General features: G+C 48.0%; 1 protein-coding gene across 2 annotated transcripts; it reads right to left on the bottom strand.

Moving 5' to 3' along the window:
* Nucleotides 1-7,842: 7,842 nt before the first annotated feature.
* LOC140390387 (CCN family member 1-like) lies at nucleotides 7,843-21,066 on the bottom strand. Of its 2 annotated transcripts, XM_072475512.1 has the most exons (6): nucleotides 21,031-21,066; nucleotides 20,595-20,943; nucleotides 17,110-17,314; nucleotides 16,374-16,697; nucleotides 14,787-14,986; nucleotides 7,843-10,762 (listed from the first exon to the last, which is right to left on the bottom strand). In XM_072475512.1, exons 2-6 carry the CDS (start codon nucleotides 20,685-20,687, stop codon nucleotides 10,442-10,444), a joined length of 1,143 nt encoding a protein of 380 aa, XP_072331613.1. In that variant the 5' UTR covers nucleotides 20,688-20,943; nucleotides 21,031-21,066; the 3' UTR covers nucleotides 7,843-10,441. The 2 variants fall into 2 exon arrangements, with proteins under 2 accessions (XP_072331613.1, XP_072331612.1); XM_072475511.1 differs by lacking the exon at nucleotides 21,031-21,066 and having other exon boundaries at nucleotides 20,595-21,022.
* Between the last annotated feature and the right edge of the window lie 203 nt (nucleotides 21,067-21,269).

The following is a 21,269-nucleotide window of genomic DNA, read 5'->3' as shown; positions in this document are numbered from 1 at the left end:
CTATGCACATTGCAGGCCGCTTTCCCTCACCTCCGTCCCTCCCCATCACAATGAGAATACCGGCTCGTTTCCATTCGAGGGAAATATGCAAATGAGAAAGGAAGGCACATCAGCAATAACACCTTTCCTCTAAAGTCACATTAAGTTTTCTTCGAAAAGTTTAACCATTAAAAAGAGAGATGCTTCTGAGCAGAGGGATATTGTGATTTCGAAAAGTGAGTAAGTGTGACTGTAAGCGGTAATGCTTGATGTCGGCTGGCAATGTGCGCCCATCGAAAGCCGTTTCTATTGCTGGAGATGTCTTTTGAAGTTATGATTGAAGGAAGAGTATAAACCTGAAGCTCGGTTATGCGAAGCCGTCTTTCAGCTGCAGAAGCTTATCCACAGGAGGCTGTTAGCGCCGACTTTCGAAGAACATTGCCTCGTGTGGATTTTGCCGCGTTCGAGACCAGCGAGCAGACGGATTGGTCAATTGGCGGTAGCAGTAGGGGAGCAGGTCCCTGGAAAGCCGCGTGTGGCGGACGGCTGAATCCAGTGTAACTGAGCGCAGGGTACCGCTCTCCTGTCAGTCCGCTTGTAACCGGGTTGTTCCAGACTGGGCATTGCAAGTTGTGGTAGCGTCAGTGAACTGAAACATTAAATCATTTTCTAGGCAAATGTTGCTATAACTGGGGCGTTTTTGTGTTCATTACACCCGATTCACCGGTTTGTGAATGATGCATGATTTGGGTTTTTTCAAAGTAACTAATTTTATATGTACCTTGTTTTTTTTGAGGCGTTGGGAGCTGCGTTACAACGGACGATGTTTGCTTGTAGCTACAAAGTGGAGGCCTATCCTCTGATTTTGAGCCCAACGCACGGACGCCCAGGGCTCTACTGCCACTTAAAAATATTTTATTCCAAACAATCCACAAATTCACGGTCCTCCGTTTTGTACAATTTATTTTTTCTTGACCGCCTCCCGCGACAAACATTTCCTCAAACATTGTCATGAACAGCCCCCATCGTGTCCCAAAGTCCTCTGCTGACCCTCAACTCAAATTTAAACCACCCTTGGTGTATCCAATCTCCAATTCAGCAAAATCCTTCGGGCAATTCGAGGGAGAAGGCCACATCATCAGCCCCCTTTCCCTCATCACCTCTGGCATTTCCGATACACCAAAGATCACCACCATCGGGTCCGCGCTGACCTCCGCCCCAATAACTTTAGATAATGTACCAAGCACCGCTTCCCAATAACTCCAGCTTCTCAACCCCAGAACATGTGCGTGTGATTTGCTGGCCCTCGTCCACATTTCCCACACTCATCGGCCACCTCATCCTCGTCTGGGTCATATGTACCGTGTGCATCACCTTGAACTGAATCGAGCTCATGCAGGAGGAGGTTGAATTCGCCTCACCACAGACCCCAGCCTATTTCCCCCCCCCCCCCCAATTCCTCCCATTTGTTCTTGAAGCTCACCATCACCCAACACCCCTTTCTCCCCAACCGCCCTTGTACGTCCTCAATCCTACCCTCAACTGATGCGGGAGCAGCAGTTGCTGTAGTAAATGTATTCCGGAAAACTGGGAAATGTCCTCCACTCCTTTTGTGCAAAGTTCCTCACGTGCATATATCTAAATTTAAATCTTTATTGTCACAAGTAGGCTTACATTAACACCAGTGAAGTTACTGTGAAAAGCCACTAGTCGCCACATTCCGGTGCCTGTTTGGGTACACGGAGAATTCAGAATATTCAATTCGTCTTAACAGCACGTCTTTGGGGACTTGTGGAATGAAACCGGTGCACCCGGAGGAAACATGCAGGCACTGAACGTGCAGACTCCACACAGACTGACCCAAACTGGGAATCGGACCTGGGACATGAGCTGTGAAGTAACGGTGCTACCCACTGTGCGGTGCTTGCCCCCCTCCCTCCAGGCAACACAAACACCTGCAACTCAGACCTGTTAAACTGCCCTTCCAAATACAAGTCCCTCACCCTCTAGTCCCGCCTTCCTCCACTTCCCATACATCCATCTCCCGGGCTTAAACCTGTGGCTCCTGCACAGTGGTGTCAACACCAACATTCCCTCCAACTTATTGTCTCCGCAGGGGGTTGGGGTTGGTGCGTGGAGGGGAGGGGGGGGGGTTGGGGTTGGTGCATGCTGGGGAGGGGGGGGGTTGTGGAGGGTGCATGCCGGGGAGGAGGGGGGGTTGGGGTTGGTGCATGCCGGGGAGGAGAGGGAGGGGTTGTGGAGGGTGCGTGCCGGGGAGGAGGGGGAGGGGTTGTGGAGGGTGCGTGCTGGGGAGGAGAGGGCGGGGTTGGGGAGGGTGCATGCCGGGGAGTAGAGGGCGGGGTTCTACATCTCCACCAATGATGGGATCATACTTTCCAGAAGCACGATACCTGTCCGGATGACAGCTGTTTCCCAGGATCAGCCAGCCCGCCGACCATCCGCTCCCTCGGGCGTTCCTGTGTGTAGTGCTTACCAGAAGCTGACCCAGGATCCTCATCAGTAAAATGTTCTCCCCAAGGTGATAGTCTCAGTGATAGAGGAGGGTGCAGGTGACAGGAGTGATAAGAAGTCAGCGTCTTACCCAGACTGGTGCTCAGGGCAGTGCAGGGATGTGGCTGGGGACGAGGTTGCCCGGATCGCTCGGCCTCGCCTGCTGGCTGACCTTCAGGGCAAAAGACAAGAGACATGGTGAGATCTGGGGAATGAGTGATTTGTGGGACAGGGGTAACTCACCTCCATTCGGGACATCAGCGTGGCCTTGGGCTCTCACTTGCCGCATGCTGAGCTCCATGTCAACCAAGGCCCTTTCCTCAGCCTCGCCCGCAATTTGCATGGCCCTCTCCTCCACAGCACCACAAGTCTGGAATGTCCCCTCCGGTCTTCTGTTACTCTCATCTGTTCTGGGCCCCCTTATCCTAGGGGACACAGAAAGGACATTGTGAGATGCTGGGAGGCGAGTTCTACAGGGGGTCTGTACCTGGTGGCATGTTTGTGCATGGCTCCAGGCCAAAAAGGACAATACATGTGTTGTGGTTTGGTGGAGGGTGGGTTGTAAGGGAGATACAGGCAGATGGGGTGTTGTTGGCCACTAGGGGATTGGGGGTTGATGTGAAGAGTAAGGGACAGGAGTGATGCCAGGGACATGGAGGTAGTGACTCATCCGAGCTGCCCTGAGGAGGTTTTTCATCTGGTGAGGCGGGCAGAACCTTCCAGGCCCTCTTGACAATGGCGAGCTTCAGTCGGTGAAGAGTGTGTGCCTCCTCTCCTAATTATGTCCAGCATTCGATCGAGCTCCGTTGTTGGTAAATCTCAGTGCATGTCTCTATGGAGCGATCTTCTTAGCTGGAAAGGGAGTGTGTGGTGAGTGGAGCGCTTATAAGTAATTCTAGCTTTTCAGTCTCATGAGCGGGAAGTCCGACCCAAGCGGATCGGACGCCAGCCGGACAGGAACTTTCTCTCAATTCACATCAGCAGAGTGCTGGTCCATTTGCATGTACTGAATCTCTGAATAAACAACGGTCCCAATGGGAACGTGGAGCGCCTGCTATACTGTTCTGGCGGGAACACATAGGGTGGGATTTAACTAAATGGGAACAAAGTCCCATAGCGAATACGTCTGCCGCTTTTTTTCCAGCTGTTCTCCGCGCCGAGAAGCACAATGCTATAAACCGGTACTCGCGTCAGATCAGGGGCTTCAGCGGGGAACGCGCAGCCAAGACCGCACATAGCCCCGTTTTGTGCATTGACGAGCTGCGCTCGCCAGACCTCCTCAGTGTTGTGAGAGATCGGCACGCCATTTTTAAATGGCGTCCAGATCTCTGGAGCCCCCGAAGAAACCACCACATGCCCCCAAAACCAGTGCAGGGCACCCCCAAGTCCAATCGTCACTGTGCAAAAACATTGCCAGTCTGGCACCCTGATAGTTCCCTTGACAGCTGTCAGTGACATTCAGTTACCTTGCTAATGCCAGGTGGGCACTCAAGTGGCACTGCCAGGGTGCCTTGGTGGCATCATCCATGCCAGTGTACCACCCTGCCCAACGGGCATGCACCTAGGAGCCTCCGATCCCCTGGGAGACCCCCACGAGTCTCCGTTTGTGGAGTCCAGTACTGAACGGCGCTCGTCTGATCTCCGAGGCGAAGGCGAAAGATCCCAAAGCCTCGCGTATCCACACATTAAAATGAGACTAGCTGCCTCGCTTTAACATGCAGATTTGCCGAAATGTGATTGCACCCACAATGGGCGGATTCACATCGCGTTAGATCTCACAAGGCGTTATGAGCCAGGTCGATCCCGGGAGGAGGGTCTCCAGGGTTGTGGCCTCCAAGTTGCGCCACGGGAGCTGCTTTTCAGGCATAGCTTGGCCATTAAATTATGTCCATAGTCTCCCAAACAGAGAATCCAGCCTGATTTAACTGGGGCCTAATCTTGCCTGAAACACACACTATTAAATAAAATGTTCTGTAATTATCTTTGTATAAAACTGAAACCTTGGTGGGATGCTTCGTCTGTTCGTGGCTGCGGAATTCCTTGGTCCCGCTGCCGGGAATTGGAGATTCGGATGAGCGCCAAATTCTCCAACCTGGCCAGCAGTGGCAGCAGGGTGGATTCACAATGGAGAATCCCAGCCCTTGTTGTGATGTATATTGGGGCCAACCTGACTCTGCTGCCTGCTGGTGCAGTGTGGCGGCTCTGCCTGGGCTGCATTGAGTCGCAGGTTAAAGTGGCCTCTTCACAATCTTGGGGAGAGGGCAATAAAATGCAAACTGCCGCAAATAAAAACAAAATGTTGATCTTGTGGAAAATTGGACAGCGACCAGAATTGTGGGCCTAATATAAAATCGGACTCTTTAAATTAAAGAATTGGACAGTATAAATTAAACCACAGTCTGCTTCAGGACTGACCTGATGGGATTTCGAACGTGGCCAAGATCGAATACAATGTACATACACAAAGCACCTCGTATGGACCTGCCCTGTCAATCACACATCAGGAGATAATCGGTCTTATTCTTATGGATCGATTGTTTTGGGTTGTCTAGATAGAGCTAGACATTCCAGCACCTAATTTTCCCGCTGTTACGATATATGGGGAGAAGTTATGTGAAAGCGATACACCTAGAGATGGACACCTGGGCGTGGCTTCCTGGTGTCCCGCAGAGTTGCAATCGACAACACAATTGGGTATTACGGCCCCCACCCTGAGACCTCATTGGCTGATGGCCAGAGAACTTTCTGGAAAGGCGTGGAGAGGGGCATTAAGACCGACCACCAGGACCCTCCACACAGAAGACTTGGCGCAGAGGTAATCGAGAAAATTGGACAACTGACCAGAGGCGGGAGGAAGCAATGTGCGAGATCCACCTTCACGGACAAAGGCCCTGAGGAATCGAGGCTCAGAGATTCGGACCGCATCGCCACTGAGTCCATTGGCTCGGGAAGAATCTTGGGACCATTTAGTATTGTTTGGGATAATTGAAGAGGAGGTAACTTTTTACTGTTAGATAAATAAATTTGGTTGAATCATACATAGAATCATAGAATTTACAGTGCAGAAGGAGGCCATTCGGCCAATCGAGTCTGCACCGGCTCTTGGAAAGAGCACCCTACCCAAGGTCAACACCTCCACCCTATCCCCATAACCCAGTAACCCCATCCAACACTCAGGGCAATTTTGGACACTAAGGGCAATTTATCATGGCCAATCTACCTAACCTGCACATCTTTGGACTGTGGGAGGAAACCGGAGCACCCGGAGGAAACCCACGCACATACGGGGAGGATGTGCAGACGCCGCACAGACAGTGACCCAGCGGGGAATCGAACCTGGGACCCTGGAGCTGTGAAGCAATTGTGCTACCACAATGCTACCGGGCTGCCCAACTTGTATACACTTGTGCTGTCCTTTGTTCCCCTTCCAGTAAAGGCACCTGGGTAAAAGAGTTGAGAAATAAACTGGTCAAAGTGTCAGACGTTTTACAGACAACATTGTCCAGTCCTTGTTCAAGAAGGACTGAGTAGACATCAGCTTTGTGCCCCTTCCAGTTTCTGTCTCAAGAGATTCCCCAGGATGGGAAAGGGGCTGGAGACAGTGACCAATACGTCGTCTACAGCAGCTACACCCGAAATGCAAATGTACCTGAGCTTCTCTAGTGGATCAGGGGCGAGTGAGATACCCAGAACATAACCTGCTTCAACAACCCTTCCCAGTGGCCCACTCCCACCAACCTTCCCCACCCCCTCACCTTTGCTCCAGGCTATGCTCAAGCATTTTTCGGCTCTGTTTAGTTTTAGTTGGGATGACTGTTCTGTTTTGCTTCCTTTTATAAAATTCATTTTTACAGGATGTGGTATTTACTGGCGAGACCAGATGGACGAGCTTTGGCGAGTCAGGAGGGTCAGGATTCCTAGCCTCTGACCTGCTCTTTTTGACAAATTATTGATATGGCTAGTCCAGTTCAGTTTCTGAACAATAGTAACCCCCAGGATGTTGACTGTGGGGGATTCAGTGATGGTATTGCCATTGAATATCAAGGAGCGATGATCTGATTCTCTCTTGTAGGAAATGGTCAATGTGTGGCACTTGTGTGTTGCAAATTTAATTTGCCATTTGTCAGCCCAAGCCTAGATATTGTCCAGGACTTGCTGCATTTGTACATGGACAGCGTCAGTGTCTGAGGATTCACGAATGGTGCTGAACATCGTGCAGTTACCAGCGAACATCCCCAAATGTGACCTTATGTTGGAAGAAAGATCATTGATGAAGCAGCTGAATATGGTTGGGCCGAGGACACTACGCTGAGGAACTCCTGCAGTGATCTTCTGGGATTGAGATTACTGATGTCCAATAACCTCCAACAATGACAATTATCTTTCCCTGTGCCAGGCATGACACCTGTCTGGGTTCACTTGTGTGAAGCACTGGGCAGCATCCATTACTGAAGTAACCAATTCAGGAAAGGAGGGAGAAAATAGCAAAAAAAACTTGCATTTGTACAACGGCTTTCGTGAGTGAAGTTCAATCGATGTTCTCAAGTAGAAAACAGACAGCCAATTTATATGGTAAGATCCCAAAACATTAGCAATCTGTCACTAACCAGACAATCTGTTCAGTGATGTTAGTTAAGTGATAAGTATTGACCAGGACAAGTAGAAAAACTCCTTTGCACCTCTTCCAAATAGTGTCTGGGGCTATTTTAAACTGCACTGTGTAAGAAGACTTTGCTTTGTTCTAAGTCGCATTAGGCTGACAGCATGGGTTTCCATGCAGCATGGGTTCCAGTCTGCATGGGTTTCCTCCGGGTGCTCCGGTTTCCTTCCACAAGTCCCGAAAAACATACTGTTTGGTGAATTGGACATTCTGAATTCTCCCTCAGTGTACCCGAACAGGCGTCGAGTGTGGAGACTAGGTGATTTTCACAGTAACTTCATTGCAGTGTTAATGTAAGCCTACTTAGGACGATAATATAAGTTTAAGAAATGACAGTATGGAGGGTTGACTGAGCCATTGTGCACTTTATGGGACTGGAAGACCTTTAGATTCAAGTGAAATTAAATGAGATGAAATGAGGCCTTAGATGTTCATATGCACAGAAAGCGGAAAGGGAGGGGAGGTGGAGTGAATATTCGGTTGTTCAACATGTGACACTTCACCACAATGAATCTCAAAACAATGACAGGAGCTTTCTGTTTTGGAAGGGGCGCAGACAATTCCAGATCTCAGTTACCCCTGGTGTGAAGAGTGAAGCAGGAGGCAAAGCACGATTTACAGTGGACGCATTGTTAAATTCTGAGGTTTTCACATGCAGAAACATTTATGCACAAAAACATCCCTTCTCGGCAGACAGTGAATAAGGTTCAATTTATTTCCGGGATTATAGAGAATTACATAATGCAGCATGATATTACATAAAATTTCACATCACAAAGTACGCCATCAGGCTCGAGGGGCCGAGTGGCCTCTTCCTGCTCCTAATTCATACGCTCATATGTTTGTAGAAGCTGCTCTTGGATTTCTTGCTGGATTTATGAACTTGGATTGTACAGAATTAAACAGCATTACATATAGAATGCAACAGGGCAGCATCAGGTCACTTGGTTGATGCTCCACACTAGCCTCCTCCGTACAGCCCAACCTCATTGCCCTTCCCTCCATCCTAAGGGGCAAGGACATCAGCATATCCTTCTATTCTGTTCTCCCTCACGCACTTATCCAGCACATTCCTCTTTAAATACAGCGGTATTCTCTTTACCATAACTGACCTCTGTGCACCCTGTCAAACTTTGTGAAATCACTATAGTCAATGGAGCAGTAAACCAGAGATTGAGTCCAAGAGTTCAAATCCCGCCAATAAAAACTGGTGGGATAAAAATTCAATTTATTTGTGATTGGCAAAGCGAAAGGAATCTTGTCATTTTTTGCAAGGAGAGCGGAATATTGAAATAGGGAAGCTTTGCTACAATCACGCAGGGTGCTGTTGAGACGACATTTGTGTACTGTCGATAGTTTTGGTCTCTTTACTTAAGAAGGATACAAATGCATTAGAAGCAGTTGAGGATATTCACTCGACTGATACCTGGGATTGAAGGGGGGGGCTGTTTATACTACAGGGAAGGTAGAGAGAGGGACTAGGGCTGTGCCTACAGTAACACAGTGGTTATCACTTTTGCTTTACAACTCCAGGGCCACAGGTTCGATTCCCGGCTCAGGTGACTGCACGTTCTCCCCGTGTCTGCGTGGGTTTCCTCCGGGTGCTCCGTTTTCCTCCCACAGTCCAAAGATGTGCAGGTTAGGTGGATTGGCCATGCTAAATTGCCTTCAGTGTCCAAAAAGGTTTGGTGGAGTTGCTGGGTTACGGGGATAGGGTGGAGGTATGGGCTTATATAGGGTGCTCTTTCCAAGGGCAGATGCAGACTTGATTGGCCGAACAGCCTCCTTCAGCACTGTAAAATCTATGATTCTATGACTGATACCTGGGATTGAAGGGGGGTGTTTATACTACACAGAAGGTAGAGAGAGGGACTAGGGCTGTGCCTATGGTAGTACAATGGTTAGCACTGTTGCTTTACAACTCCAGGGCCCCAGGTTCGGTTCCCGGCTCCGGTGACTGTCAGTGCGGAGTCTGCACGTTCTACCCGTGTCTGCGTGGGTTTCCTCTGGGTGCTCCGGTTTCCTCCCACAGACCAAAGATGGGCAGGTTAGGTGGACTGGCCACACCAAATTGCCTTTAGTGTCTAAAAAGGTTAGGTGGGGTTGCTGGGTTATGGGGATGGGTGATGGTGTGGGCTTGAGGGGTGCTCTTCCCAAGGGCTGAATGGCCTCTAAATTCTATGATACTGGGATTTAGAAGAATAAGGTGATCTTATTGAAACATATGAGATCCTGAGACAGGATGGATGAGACAGGGTGGGAGAGACGAGAACTTAGGGTCACTGTTTAAGGGGGGGGGTCTCCCATTTAAGACAAATACAAGAGTTTTTTCACTCAAAGGGTCATGCGTGTTTGTATCCCTCTTCCCTGGAAAGCCATGGAAGGTATGGAACCATGGAATCCCAAAAGTGCTGAAGGCCGCCTTTCGGCCCATTGAGTCTGCACCGACCCTCCAAAAGAGCACCGTGCCTAGGCCCGTAACTCTGTAGCCCCACCTGACATTTGAACACTAAGGGGCAATTTTATCATGGCCAATCCATCTAACCTGCACATCTTTGGACCGTGGGAAGAAACTGGAGGATCTGCAGGAAACCCACGCAGACACTCAGGAGAACTTGCAAATTCGACTCAGGCAGTCACCTGAGGTCAGAATCGAACCCGGAACCCTGGCGCTGTGAGGCCACAGTGATAACCACCGTGCCACCACGCTGGCCCAAGTAGATAGATTATTGACTAATGAAGAAGTCCGAGGTTCTCAGGGGTAGGTAGAAAGTGGAGTTGAGGCCACAATCAGATCAGCCATGGTTATTGAGTACAATAAGGCTCTGATGGTTACATATGTCCAGCAACCTGTTTCACGACTGAAACCTTGCAAACCTTGCAAACTCAGTCAGAATTGGACAACGAATGCTTCTTTTTAAGTGGATCTTCACTCAGTTAAAAATACTTGACTGCCGTCAAGGAAAGGTACTGTGATTAGTTCTGAATCACTCACAACCCCCCTGGGGAGCTCTTTACTCGTGAATCGCTTGGTTGTGGGCTTCTGTGGTACGTGGCCTTAAAGTGAGTGCTTTGCAAAAACAATGCACATACTTAGTTGTCAGGCACATTTCTGTCTCTAGCTTCTAAAGTTACTTTTTTTTTTAAAGTGAGAGATTTTGCTAATGCTGACGCCTAAGCGATCTGGAGCAGTGATATACTGGGGCAATATTGCAGCGTAATGCCCCCTTGTGGAGGGCGGTGGGCGTTTTCTTTGGAGATCCGGGTGCCACCCTGGCATCCAAGCAGGGTTCAGAAGTTGTCCTCTGTACCCATCAGCCGGTTGCTCGAGTCGCCGGGAGCCCTGCCATGCGGCCAGGAGAGGGCGCTCTGCTGCTGGCAGTGCCGACTGCATTCACACCTCTGGATCTTCATGACATTTTTGACCATGGTTCCTCGGACCAGGCAACGGAAACGCACCTTTGTGGTCCTGGTCTCGGCGGGCTGGCAGCAGCGCCCGTCCGTGCACAGGCCGCAGTACTTGGGCTTGTACGTCCTCAGGCTGACGCACCCTTGGTAGACAAAGTGCTTGGGCTCCAGCTCCTTAACACTTTTCCGGCACGTCCTTCCTGCCTGAAAGGCAAACAGTCAGTGAGTGAGTGAGCCAGCGTAAAGGATTTGACTGAGCGAGTGCGTGCAGCCTCCTCCTCTTACTCCTTGAGCAGATCAGCAAAAAATGCATCAGTTTTAAATTTCTCACCCTGATTTTCAAATCTCGTGGCTTTATATTCCCCCCCCCCCCCCCCCCCCCCACCACCACATACCCCCAGCTCTGAAATCTCCTCCAACCCTACAAACTGGCAAGCCATGCTGCAGTTGTATAGAACCTTGGTTAGGCCGCGCCTGGAATATTGCGCACAATTCTGGTTGCCACACTACCAGAAGGATGCGGAGGCTTTGGAGAGGGGGCAGAGGAGGTTTACCAGGATGTTACTTGGTCTGCAGAGTGTTAACTATGTGGAGAAGCTGAATAAACTCGGACTATTTTCAATAGAAAGGCGAAGGCTGAGGGGTGATAGAGGTCTACAAGATTGTGAGGGGCATTGATAGAGTGATGGGCAGGCACTCTTTCTCAGGGTGGAGGGGTCAGTCACCAGGGGGCATAGGTTTAAGGTCCGTGGGGAAAGTTTAGAAGAGAAGCGTGAGGTAGTTTTTTTATGCAGAGAATGGTGAATGCCTAGAACGCGTTGCCAGGGGAGGTTGTGGAAGCAGATACATTAATGGTATTCAAAAGGCATCTTGACAAACACATGGATAGGATGGGTAAAGAGGGATACGGCACTAGGAAGTGCTGAGGGTTTTGGCTGAGGGTATCATGACCAGTACAGGCTTGGAGGGCCTAAGGGCTGTTCCTGTGCTGTATTGTTATTTAACAAAAGAGAAAATGCTGGAAAATCTCAGCAGGTCTGGCAGCATCTGCAGGGAGAGAAAAGAGCTAACGTTTCGAGTCCGATGACCCTTTGTCAAAGCTAACAGACAGAGGAAGTGGAAAATATTTATACTGTGGAGTGAGAATGAAAGATGAGTCATAGCCACAGAAACCCAGGGAAACCGGGTGCTAATGGCCACAGAAAGCAAGGGGAAAGAGTGCTAATGGCAGTCCCCAGAGAGAACAAAAGATGTGAAAGGTCAAACAGCACAGAAACTAACATCAGAGGGTGAACTGTAGATGTGGGGAGAGGGGAAGGGGGAAGCAAAGAGGAGAAAGGGTAAGGAAAGGTGGATAAGATGAGAGGGGGGTTAAATATATATTAAGAAAGACAAAAAAGAAATGGTAAAAGACAGTTAAAATGAAATGGGATGAGTGGAGGAGTGGACTAGTTATCTCGGAGGGAACGGTCTCTGCGGAATGCTGACAGAGGGAGTGAAGGGAAGATGTGTTTGGTGGTGGCATCACGCTGGAGTTGGCGAAAATGGCGGAGGATTATACTTTGCATACGGAGGCTGGTGGGATGAAATGTGAGAACGAGGGGGACTCCTTGTTCTGGGAGGGAGTGGAGGGGGCGAGGGCAGTGGCACGGGAGATGGACCACGCACTGTTGAGGGCCATGTCCACAACTGTAGGTGGGAAATCACGGTTGAGGAAGAAGGAACACATTTTTGAAGCACTATTTTGGAAAGTGGCATCATCGGAACAATGCGACGGAGGCGAAGGAGCTGAGAGAAAGGGATGGAATCCTTACAGTATTGTTCTTTGTTCTTTGTAATCCTCTGAGATGTCTGCACTCTTCCAATTCTGGCCTCCTGTACATCCCCCATTGTAATTGGTCCACCGCCAGCAGTTGCGCCTTCAATACCTTGGCGCGAAACTGAGAATTTCTCTCCCTGAACCTCTCTGCCCCATCCTCCCCCCCCCCCCCCCCCACCACCCCCCGCTCCTGTGAAAAGCTGCTTAAAAGCTCCTGGGCAAAATTTGTGGTTACCTCTCACCTTATCTCCCTATGCTCACTCAGCATCGATTTCTTTGGGGGGAAGGGGGTCTGGTAATGCTTCTGCAAAGTGCTCTGGGAAGTGTTCTTTACGTAGCAGGCTCTACAGCAACACAAGTTGTTCTTGTGACCTGGTGCGGACCACCGTCAGGAAGCTGTTTGCTGTCAATGATATTGTTCCCAGATGGTGGCGCTGCGGTCCCCTGTCACCACAATTCGCTGTGGTGTCAGGAAGGGCTGGTGGCCAGAACCCAGCACAGCGAGCTCGCTCACTTCACACTTCATCGAGAACAGGTTTTGGCACCGACCTAATCCTAAATTAGGGAAAACCGTGTAGCCTCAGACTTACTTCATATTCCCAATTCATGTGTTTCAAAGCTCCTGTTCTGAAGGAGACATGGAGCTCGAACATTACTTCACATGTCAGGTTTTTATACTGACCCAGAGCTGTATTATATACAATCTAACCTATAGTGCTATATCATACTGCAGGGCATTGCATTGATCTGTTGTTATTCTGTTTACACAATGCTGCACAATGTCCCATTTCTCTAAAATAGCCGTTTATAGCTTTGAGGATCTCTTTGATCAAAGACCTTTGACAGGAAACAGAAGTAGGTTTAAACGAGCACTATTTGTACTGTTAAATATTAGAAATAAGATATAGACTTAAGTAGGTTTAATTTAGTGCTTTGTATAAGAAAGGATAGATTTGTGTTAAACAAAGATTTATGGGGGTTGTATGGTTTTTTTTGGTTTCAGTTCAGACTGCCTCTTCTGTGCTGAGAGAGGGTTTATGGTGGCAAAATTAAACATGGGCTTGGGGAAAGAATGAAATGTTGCTTACCAACCTTGTTAACCGGAAACCAGAGGAGAAGGAGCTCAGCAGCGAGAGAGGAAACAGCTCTCACAGCTTTGCAAGAAGAAAAGCCATGTCATCGAGTAAGAGGGAAGCAAGCAAGTGCCAGAAATCTAAAGAACAGCTAGTTAAGGAACCTAGAGAAATGATGGGAAGTTTCTCGGAAGTCTGAAGTTACAGGAGCATAGGAAACTGAAATTGGAATAGGGCACTGCCCATTGAAGTCACAGGCAGAGCTGGGAGGTTGGCCAGTGAGAAGACAAAGATATCTAAAGTGATCCTAAGGTTTGTGATATTTTACTACAGCCAGTGAAATTATAGTTTAAGCAACTATGAAACAATTAGTGACTGGATTTCTCAGAGTTTGTCCAAATAACTGAAAAGCATTTAGGACAAAAGAATACTGAAAAGAGAGTTGGAAAACCCTGGAGGTGGATCCTTGGTGAAAGCAGCTGATGGAAACCATTGTTTGAAAGAAGTTTTAAACTGCGTCTTTTTGAGAGTGGAGTTTGGAAACACTCATGTGACAATTATCTGGGGGGATTTGAGGGGAACTCCACAAGCAATCAAGTGGCATCTGACACTTGGTTTCAGATTGGGATGTTGTCTGACCACAGTTAGGTTGTTGAGTTTAACACTGTGTGTTTGATAAGATAATAATAATCACTTATTGTCACAAGTAGGCTTCAACTAAGTGACTGTGAAAAGCCCCTCGTCGCCACATTCCGGCGCCTGTTCGGGAAGGCCGGTACGGGAATTGAACCCGCGCTGCTGGCATTGTTCTGCATTACAAGCCAGCTGTTTAGCCCACTGTGCTAAAAGAATGAAATGTTACTTACCAACCATGGCAACCTTTAGAGCAATAAAGCAAAAGATATATTGTGTAATGTGTGTTATCCTTGAAATCTGGGCGTTTGTGAAGATAAGGGGCAGTAAATGAGTATTGTATTATACTCAAGCTTTTTTTTGTTGAAAGCTAATTGGTAGCCATGTGACTCTGATTATCCATGTTTTCTAAATAAAAGTAAAAGTTACATTTTTTTAAATGTAAGGGTTCCAAACTAGGATCTTCCCATCGAGTTAAACCATTAACTGGGATTGTAACACCATATGTTATAGTACAGGTTTCCATATTGATCTAGAACCATAGATTATGGTCAGGGTGTCGTGCTGGTCTAGGCCATCATTATGGTACAGCTGATATAGTGATCTTCAACATTTTAATGTAGAGTGCAGGCTGTCAAAATGATCGGTTCGGTTCAACTGCATCTGTAAGTGGTAATTCCCACTCCCTTCTGCTAAGACTCACAATGAGATGGGCACCGTTGAGCATGTCACAGGGTCGCATCTGGCACAGTCTGGTCTCATGTTTTGGTTGACACCAGGTGTTGTTGGTGCTCAGTCTGGTGGAAATGCCCATGCCACAGGTCTGTGAACAAGTTGTCCACATTGTGTTTTGAATCAGGCAGTCGGAAAGGCTGGTATCTTGTTGCTTGAAACTTCTTGGCTCTGGAGCAGACAGGAAATGTCCATCAAAAATAGTTAAATATATGTACAATACATACACACACATACGCACACACTCATTTGGACACAAGTACACACACAAATACATACACTCATACCATGTTCACAAAACTGACATCCATATACCTACAACTACACATTTTCCCTTTATACAAACACATGTGCGACTGGATATTTTCAAACACACCACACACACATACACGCACACACACAAGCACCAATTTGCACACTGTTACAAACTCAAGATGTCACACATTTATGACCAGAGACTCCCTCTCCTACACACGTGTATACATAAACACACACTGGTACAACCTCATACTCTTTCAGACAACCTCACACTCTTTCGGGTATTGCAAACACACGTATAGCTGCACACACACGTAATTAGACATACAGCCACACACTCAAACTGCTGAATGTCTCAGTATCTTAGAATCACTACAGTGCAGAAGAAGACCATTCGGCCCATCGAGTCTGCGCCGACACTCTGAAAGAGCACCCTACCTAGGTCCACGGCCCCATCTTATCCCCGTAACCCAGTAACCCCATCTAACCTTTTGGACACTAAGGGTCAGTTTAGCAAGTCCAATCCACCTAACATGCACATCTTTGGACTGTGGGAGGAAACTGGAGCACCCGGAGGAAACCCACGCAGATACAGGGAGAACGTGCAAAATCCACACGGACAGTGACCCAAAGCTGGTATTGAACCCGGGTCCCTGGAGCTGTGAGTCGGCAGTGCTAACCTTAGGTCACTGGGTTGCCCGTCTTCATCTCATTCTCATGTCAACATTGAAAGTGCCTGTGTAAACATTTAGGAAGTAAATCTGATCAAACACGCTTTGTGAGTTCAGACCAAATGTCCATTTATATCCTACTTATGCTTTATTGACTATGAGAGACTGAGATCAGTCTGGACGTACAATGGAATTTGATGCTAACCCACCTGTTCTGCAAATGACATTGGGGAGGGGGGTGAGTGGGAGTGGGGCATTGAATGGATAGGGTTTAACTTATGATTTTGAATAGAATTCTTAATTTTAGTGATGGTTCAATGCAAAAGGAAAGTGGGCATATACTCGGACAGGAATGATGTGCAGAGCTATGGGGAAAGAGTGCAGAGAGTAGGACTAAACAGATTGTTCTTTCACAAAGCTAGCACAGGGATGAAGGGCTGAGTGGACACCATCTGCACTGTATGACACTAAACTTCTTTTTGCAATTCATCTCAGAGTGCTGGCGACATGTGACCCTCAGGGTTGACGATGGTATTGCTGCGCTGGAGAAATTAAGATGTATGGGGGGGAGGGAGTGTGTATTGAGTTAAATAACATCGAGGACTTTCCTCCTGCTCATTTGCCCCTACCTGACTTGCTGTGGAGTGTGTTCAGCTGTTTGGTCACCTTACCAGCGGCCTTGACCATCTCCTTCCACTTGCCCATTCTCAATGCCTTGCCGTCCTTGGAGTAGGTGGATGTGCACTTCCACCTCTCGCAGCAGGTGCCAGGCAACTTGACCAGCTGAGCGTCTGTGCAGAAGGCAGGCGGAAGGGAGATGTGCGAGGGGCAGAGGGGGGAGCAGTCAGCTTTGCCGTCCTTACAGGTGCACTGAAGCCGACAGGTCAGCTTGAAGATCTCGCCATGCTGGTAGACTCTCCCATTCATGAGACAAGGCCGCCCTGGGGTGCTGGCTGTAAGAGGTAGAAAACTGCATGGGTCAAAGTCACACAATCTACTTCTTGCAGTATGTCAGCTAAATGGTTAGTGTGAGCAGGTGTCCAAAGTAGTCATCTTAACAGTAGGCGAGTGTATAAAATGGACAACATCAAATTGACTACCTCTTAAAGGATCTATCTGGTAGTCCAATTGGAAAATCAGATGTGGCTATATTAAAAACCATTGATGTGATTTGTAAATGTCCTCAATACCTGGTATTGTAATGTATAAAGACCCTCGATACTTGCTGGTGTGATGTGTAAATACTCTCAATACTTATAGTGTGCTGTGTAAATACCCTGGATGCCTGACAGTGTGATGTGTAAATGCCCTCAATACCCCAGTGGAGGGTGCATCTAAGCCCTGGACACCATTTCACCACCTCACCTCTGCAGATTCCAGTGGTGGCATTCAGTTTTGCCTCGACCTGGCAGCGGAGCCCACGTGCATGGTCGCAGGGCCGCAGCGTGCCACAGTCCTGGTTGAACTGCCGGGCACAAACCCTGCAGCAACCGCAGTTATCCAAAACCAGAGGTACGCCTGGAGAGCAGGGCAGGAAATTTGGACACCGACACTCCGGAGGACACACCGCCTGTGAATAAAGACAATTCCGTTGTCATTTCCTCAGCAAGTTTGTTTTTGTTTCCCTGCCTTGCCAGAAAGGAATTGGACTTGCATTTGTGTAGTACCTTTCACAACCTCAGGCATGGCAAAGCACTTTATAGCTAATGTATACTTATAGAAGTGAAGTCGCTGTCCCAATGTAGGAAACGTAATGGTATCTGTGCACACAGCAAAATCCCACAAACAACAATTAATGAATGACCAATAACTTTCTTTTTAAGTAATCTTGCTTGAGGGATTTATTTTATTAAATGATAGTCGGGACATTCGGGAGGCCACCCTGGCTCTTCTCTGGAATAGTGGCTTTTTGAGCTATGGTGAGGTCTCGCTGAAAGGACAGACAAGACCTCAGTTTAAGGTTGGAAAGATGATGGCACTTTGCCTGTCCCATGGCCGCTCAGAGCAGCACTGGAGCAATGGAACACAGCAAAAGGAGTAGGCGATTTAGCCATCAAGCCTGTCCCGCCATTTATTGAGATCATGGCTGATCTGTGGCTCATATCCTTTAATATCTTTGCTCAACAAAAATCTATCTGAGGTGGCACGGGGGTGCAGTGGTTAGCACTGCTGCCTCACGGCGCCGGGGACCCGGGTTCAATCCCCGCCCCAGATCACTGTCCGTGTGGAGTTTGCACATCCTTCCCGTGTTTGCGTGGGTCTCACCCCCACAACCCAAAGATGTGCAGGGTAATGATAATAAGAATCTTTATTAGTGTCACATGTAGGCTGCAGTGAAGTTACTGTGAAAAGCCCCTAGTCGCCACATTCCGGCGCCTGTTCAGGTACACAGAGGGAGAATTCAGAATGGCCAATTCACCTAACAAGCACGTCATTCGGGACTTGTGGGAGGAAACCGGAGCACCCAGAGGAAACCCACACAGACACAGGGAAAAGTTACAGGCTCCACACAAACAGTGACCCAAGCAAGGAATCGAACCTGGAACCATGGCGCTGTGAGGCAATGGTAGATGGATTGGCCCTTAATTGGAAAAATAATGAATTGGGTACTCTAAATTTATAAAGAAAAAATTATTAAAACAAAACAAAAATCTCAGTTTTAAAATTAACAACTGTTCGAGCTTCAAACACTGTCTGTGGAGAGAGTTCCGAACCTCTACCACCCTTTGCTTGAAGAAGTGCTTCCTAACATCTCTCCAGAACAGTCTGGTCCTAATTTTCAGACTATGCCCCTGAGTTTTAGAATCTCCAACCAGTGTTTGATCTTTATTTTTCCCTGTCAATACCTTGAATACTTTGATCAGATCACCCCGTAACCAAATTCCAGCAAAAACAGGTCTAATTTGTGTAATCTCTCATAACTTTTTTAAAATAAATTTAGATTACCCAATTATTTTTTCCAATTAAGGGGCAATTTAGCATGGCCAATCCACCTACACTGCACAATTTTGGGTTGTGGGGCGAAACCCATGCAGACACGGGGAGAATGTGCAAACTCCACACGGACAGTGACCCAGAGTCGGGATCGAACCTGGGACCTCAGCGCTGTGAGGCAGCTCTGCTAACCACTAGGCTACTGTGCTGCCTTCGCGCCTCATAACTTAACCCCTATAGTTCAGGTATCATATTTTGTAAACCTACATTGTACTCCCTCCAAGGCCAATATATCCTTCCTCAGGTTTGGTGCCCAGAACTGCTCACAGTATTCCAATTGGGGTCTAATCAGTGTTTTCTATAGCTACCTCATAATTGCTGTATATTTATACCCCATTCCCTTGATATAAAGGCCAGCAATATTAGCCTTTATGATTATTTTCTGCACATGTTCCTGGCATTTTAAGGATCTATGCACCTGAACCCCCAAGTCTCTTTGGACATCCACTGTACCTAACCTCTTTCCATTTAGAAAGTACCCTGCTCCAAAATGGATAAATGGATAATCTCACACTTGTTCACATTGAAGAGTGAGCCTCGATTTTACCATCAGGAGTCTGGAGAGAGATTTACACTCATGACCATCTGACTCAGAGACACAACCAATGAGTCTCCTGTGATACGATCCTGAAGGTACTGCTACTCTCCAAACTTTGCCCATGTGCCAACTCTGTTAACCCAGGCATTGAAAATTGGCATGAGCTTTGGCCATGAAGTACCAGTCTAAAAATCGCCTATCTGATAGTGATGTTGACTGAGCACTAAACCCCGCCCAGTTACTCTTAATTTAAAATTCCCAGTATGTGATGTTCTCTACATACCATTACCTGCATATATTTATTCTTCATAGAGCATGTATTATTCTCTACATAACATTAGCAACATGAGATTATTTGTGATTTACAATTTTGTGTGTGTCATTCCGCACTTAACTCATTCCCAGTACCTGTCATTCTCTATAGTTTACTCCCAGTTAGAAGCATTACAGGCTCACAGATCCCTACAGTGCAGAAGGAGACCATTCAGCCCATAGAGTCTGCACCTATCCTCTGAAAGAGCCCCCATGTTCCCACCCTATCCCCACAACCCAGTAACCCCAACTAACCTTTTGGACACTAAGGGCAATTTATCATGGCCAATTCTCTTACCCTGCACATCTTTGAACTGTGGGAGGAAACCGGAGCACCCGGAGGAAACCCACGCGGACACGGGGAGAGCGTGCAAACTCCACACGGACAGTCACCTGAGACCAGAACTGAACCCGGATCCCTGGCGCTGTGAGGCAGCAGTGCTAACCACTGTGCCAGCGTGCCGCCCTAAGTGCTATTCCTGGTATACCTCACACTTAGTCTCTGTTATTCTCTATATTACTCACTCCCAGTTCGTATTATGCCCCTGCAATTCACTCCCAATCGACCTTACTCCGCAAATAACTCAATTTCAGTGTATAGGACTCACTACCGTTGTGCTATTTTCTATCTAACTCACCCTCAGCATGTCCTATTCTCTATTTAACTTACTCCCAGGTATTAATCCTGAGATAGCCCACCCCTGGGTGTTCTCTCCTATATAATTCGAGAGGTCATTCTGTGTATAAATCACTTTTAGTATGTTTTTCCCCACGTGGCTCATTTTCAATTTGTTAAATCCTTTGGAATTCATCCCCAGATGTTACTCAGTACCTAATTCCCTCCCGGATGCTACTCCCAACCTTCCTCACTCCCAGTATCCATCATTCCCTATATGTCTCACACTCCAGGTGGTATTCCCTGTGGACCTCACTGCCAGTGTGTATGTGTGTGCTACCGCTCCATGGCTGGGAGAGACAGCTGTTAAAGGGACGCATCTTATCTTACCATGTCAGCCAGGCTCCAGGTGCCCAGCAGGACAACCCCACAGCACAGCGCCAAACTGCTGCCCCCTCCCGAACAGAACGGACGCCTCTCCATCCCGAAGCCCACCAGCTTCAAGCCAACAGGGACAAATTGAGGTCGTTGGGGGCTGATGGGGCGCTGACGGGGAGCGTGGGTTTGGGAACAGATTTTCAATCCACGGTTCTGCCACACACACGCTGACAGCCAAATTCCTCCGAGCGCCTGAAGAATCCAGGAATGTGGAAGTTGCTCTTCTTCCTCCGGTTATATTGAGCAGTGACCCCAAGGGAGCCACTGGGACTCTCCCGCTGTCCGGAACCGCAGCCGATTCCTGGATTAACAATAAAACAAACGCCTTAAGAAAACACACACACACACTTCACATCTTTCCCGCTGAGGAGCAGCTTAACTCTGTCACCTTTTACCAAGTGTTCCCTCTGGATCATATATGTGTGTTTGTGTGTGTATATTTATTTGTGTGCATGTCCAGCTTGTCAGATAAGGTGCTCAGAAAGATAAACGTGTGGTTGTAATTCCTGGAGAGGCGGTGACTCATCTCCCCGAGGCCTGTTCTCAGAATGGTTCCGGGCACAGCTCGTTTCCCCTCGCTCGACATGCTGTTTGGCTGTTTTGCTTTATGTTGTTTAAAATTTCTCT

This window comes from Scyliorhinus torazame, chromosome 14 (genome assembly GCF_047496885.1).
Source record: "Scyliorhinus torazame isolate Kashiwa2021f chromosome 14, sScyTor2.1, whole genome shotgun sequence".
In the NCBI taxonomy this organism is placed as follows: Eukaryota; Metazoa; Chordata; class Chondrichthyes; order Carcharhiniformes; family Scyliorhinidae; genus Scyliorhinus; species Scyliorhinus torazame.
Note: the sequence above shows the minus strand (reverse complement) of the source record. Positions and strands in the feature narration are given on the sequence as shown.

Excerpts from the sequence above, each read along its gene's own strand:
- LOC140390387 (XM_072475512.1), bottom strand. The coding sequence starts at position 20,687 with ATGGAGAGGCGTCCGTTCTGTTCGGGAGGGGGCAGCAGTTTGGCGCTG. Across the intron at positions 17,315-20,594 it reads CCTGGAGCCTGGCTGACATG|GCGGTGTGTCCTCCGGAGTG; the intron begins GTAAGATAAGAT and ends CTTTATTCACAG. Across the intron at positions 14,987-16,373 it reads CACACTCCACAGCAAGTCAG|AGCCAAGAAGTTTCAAGCAA; the intron begins GTAGGGGCAAAT and ends TGTCTGCTCCAG.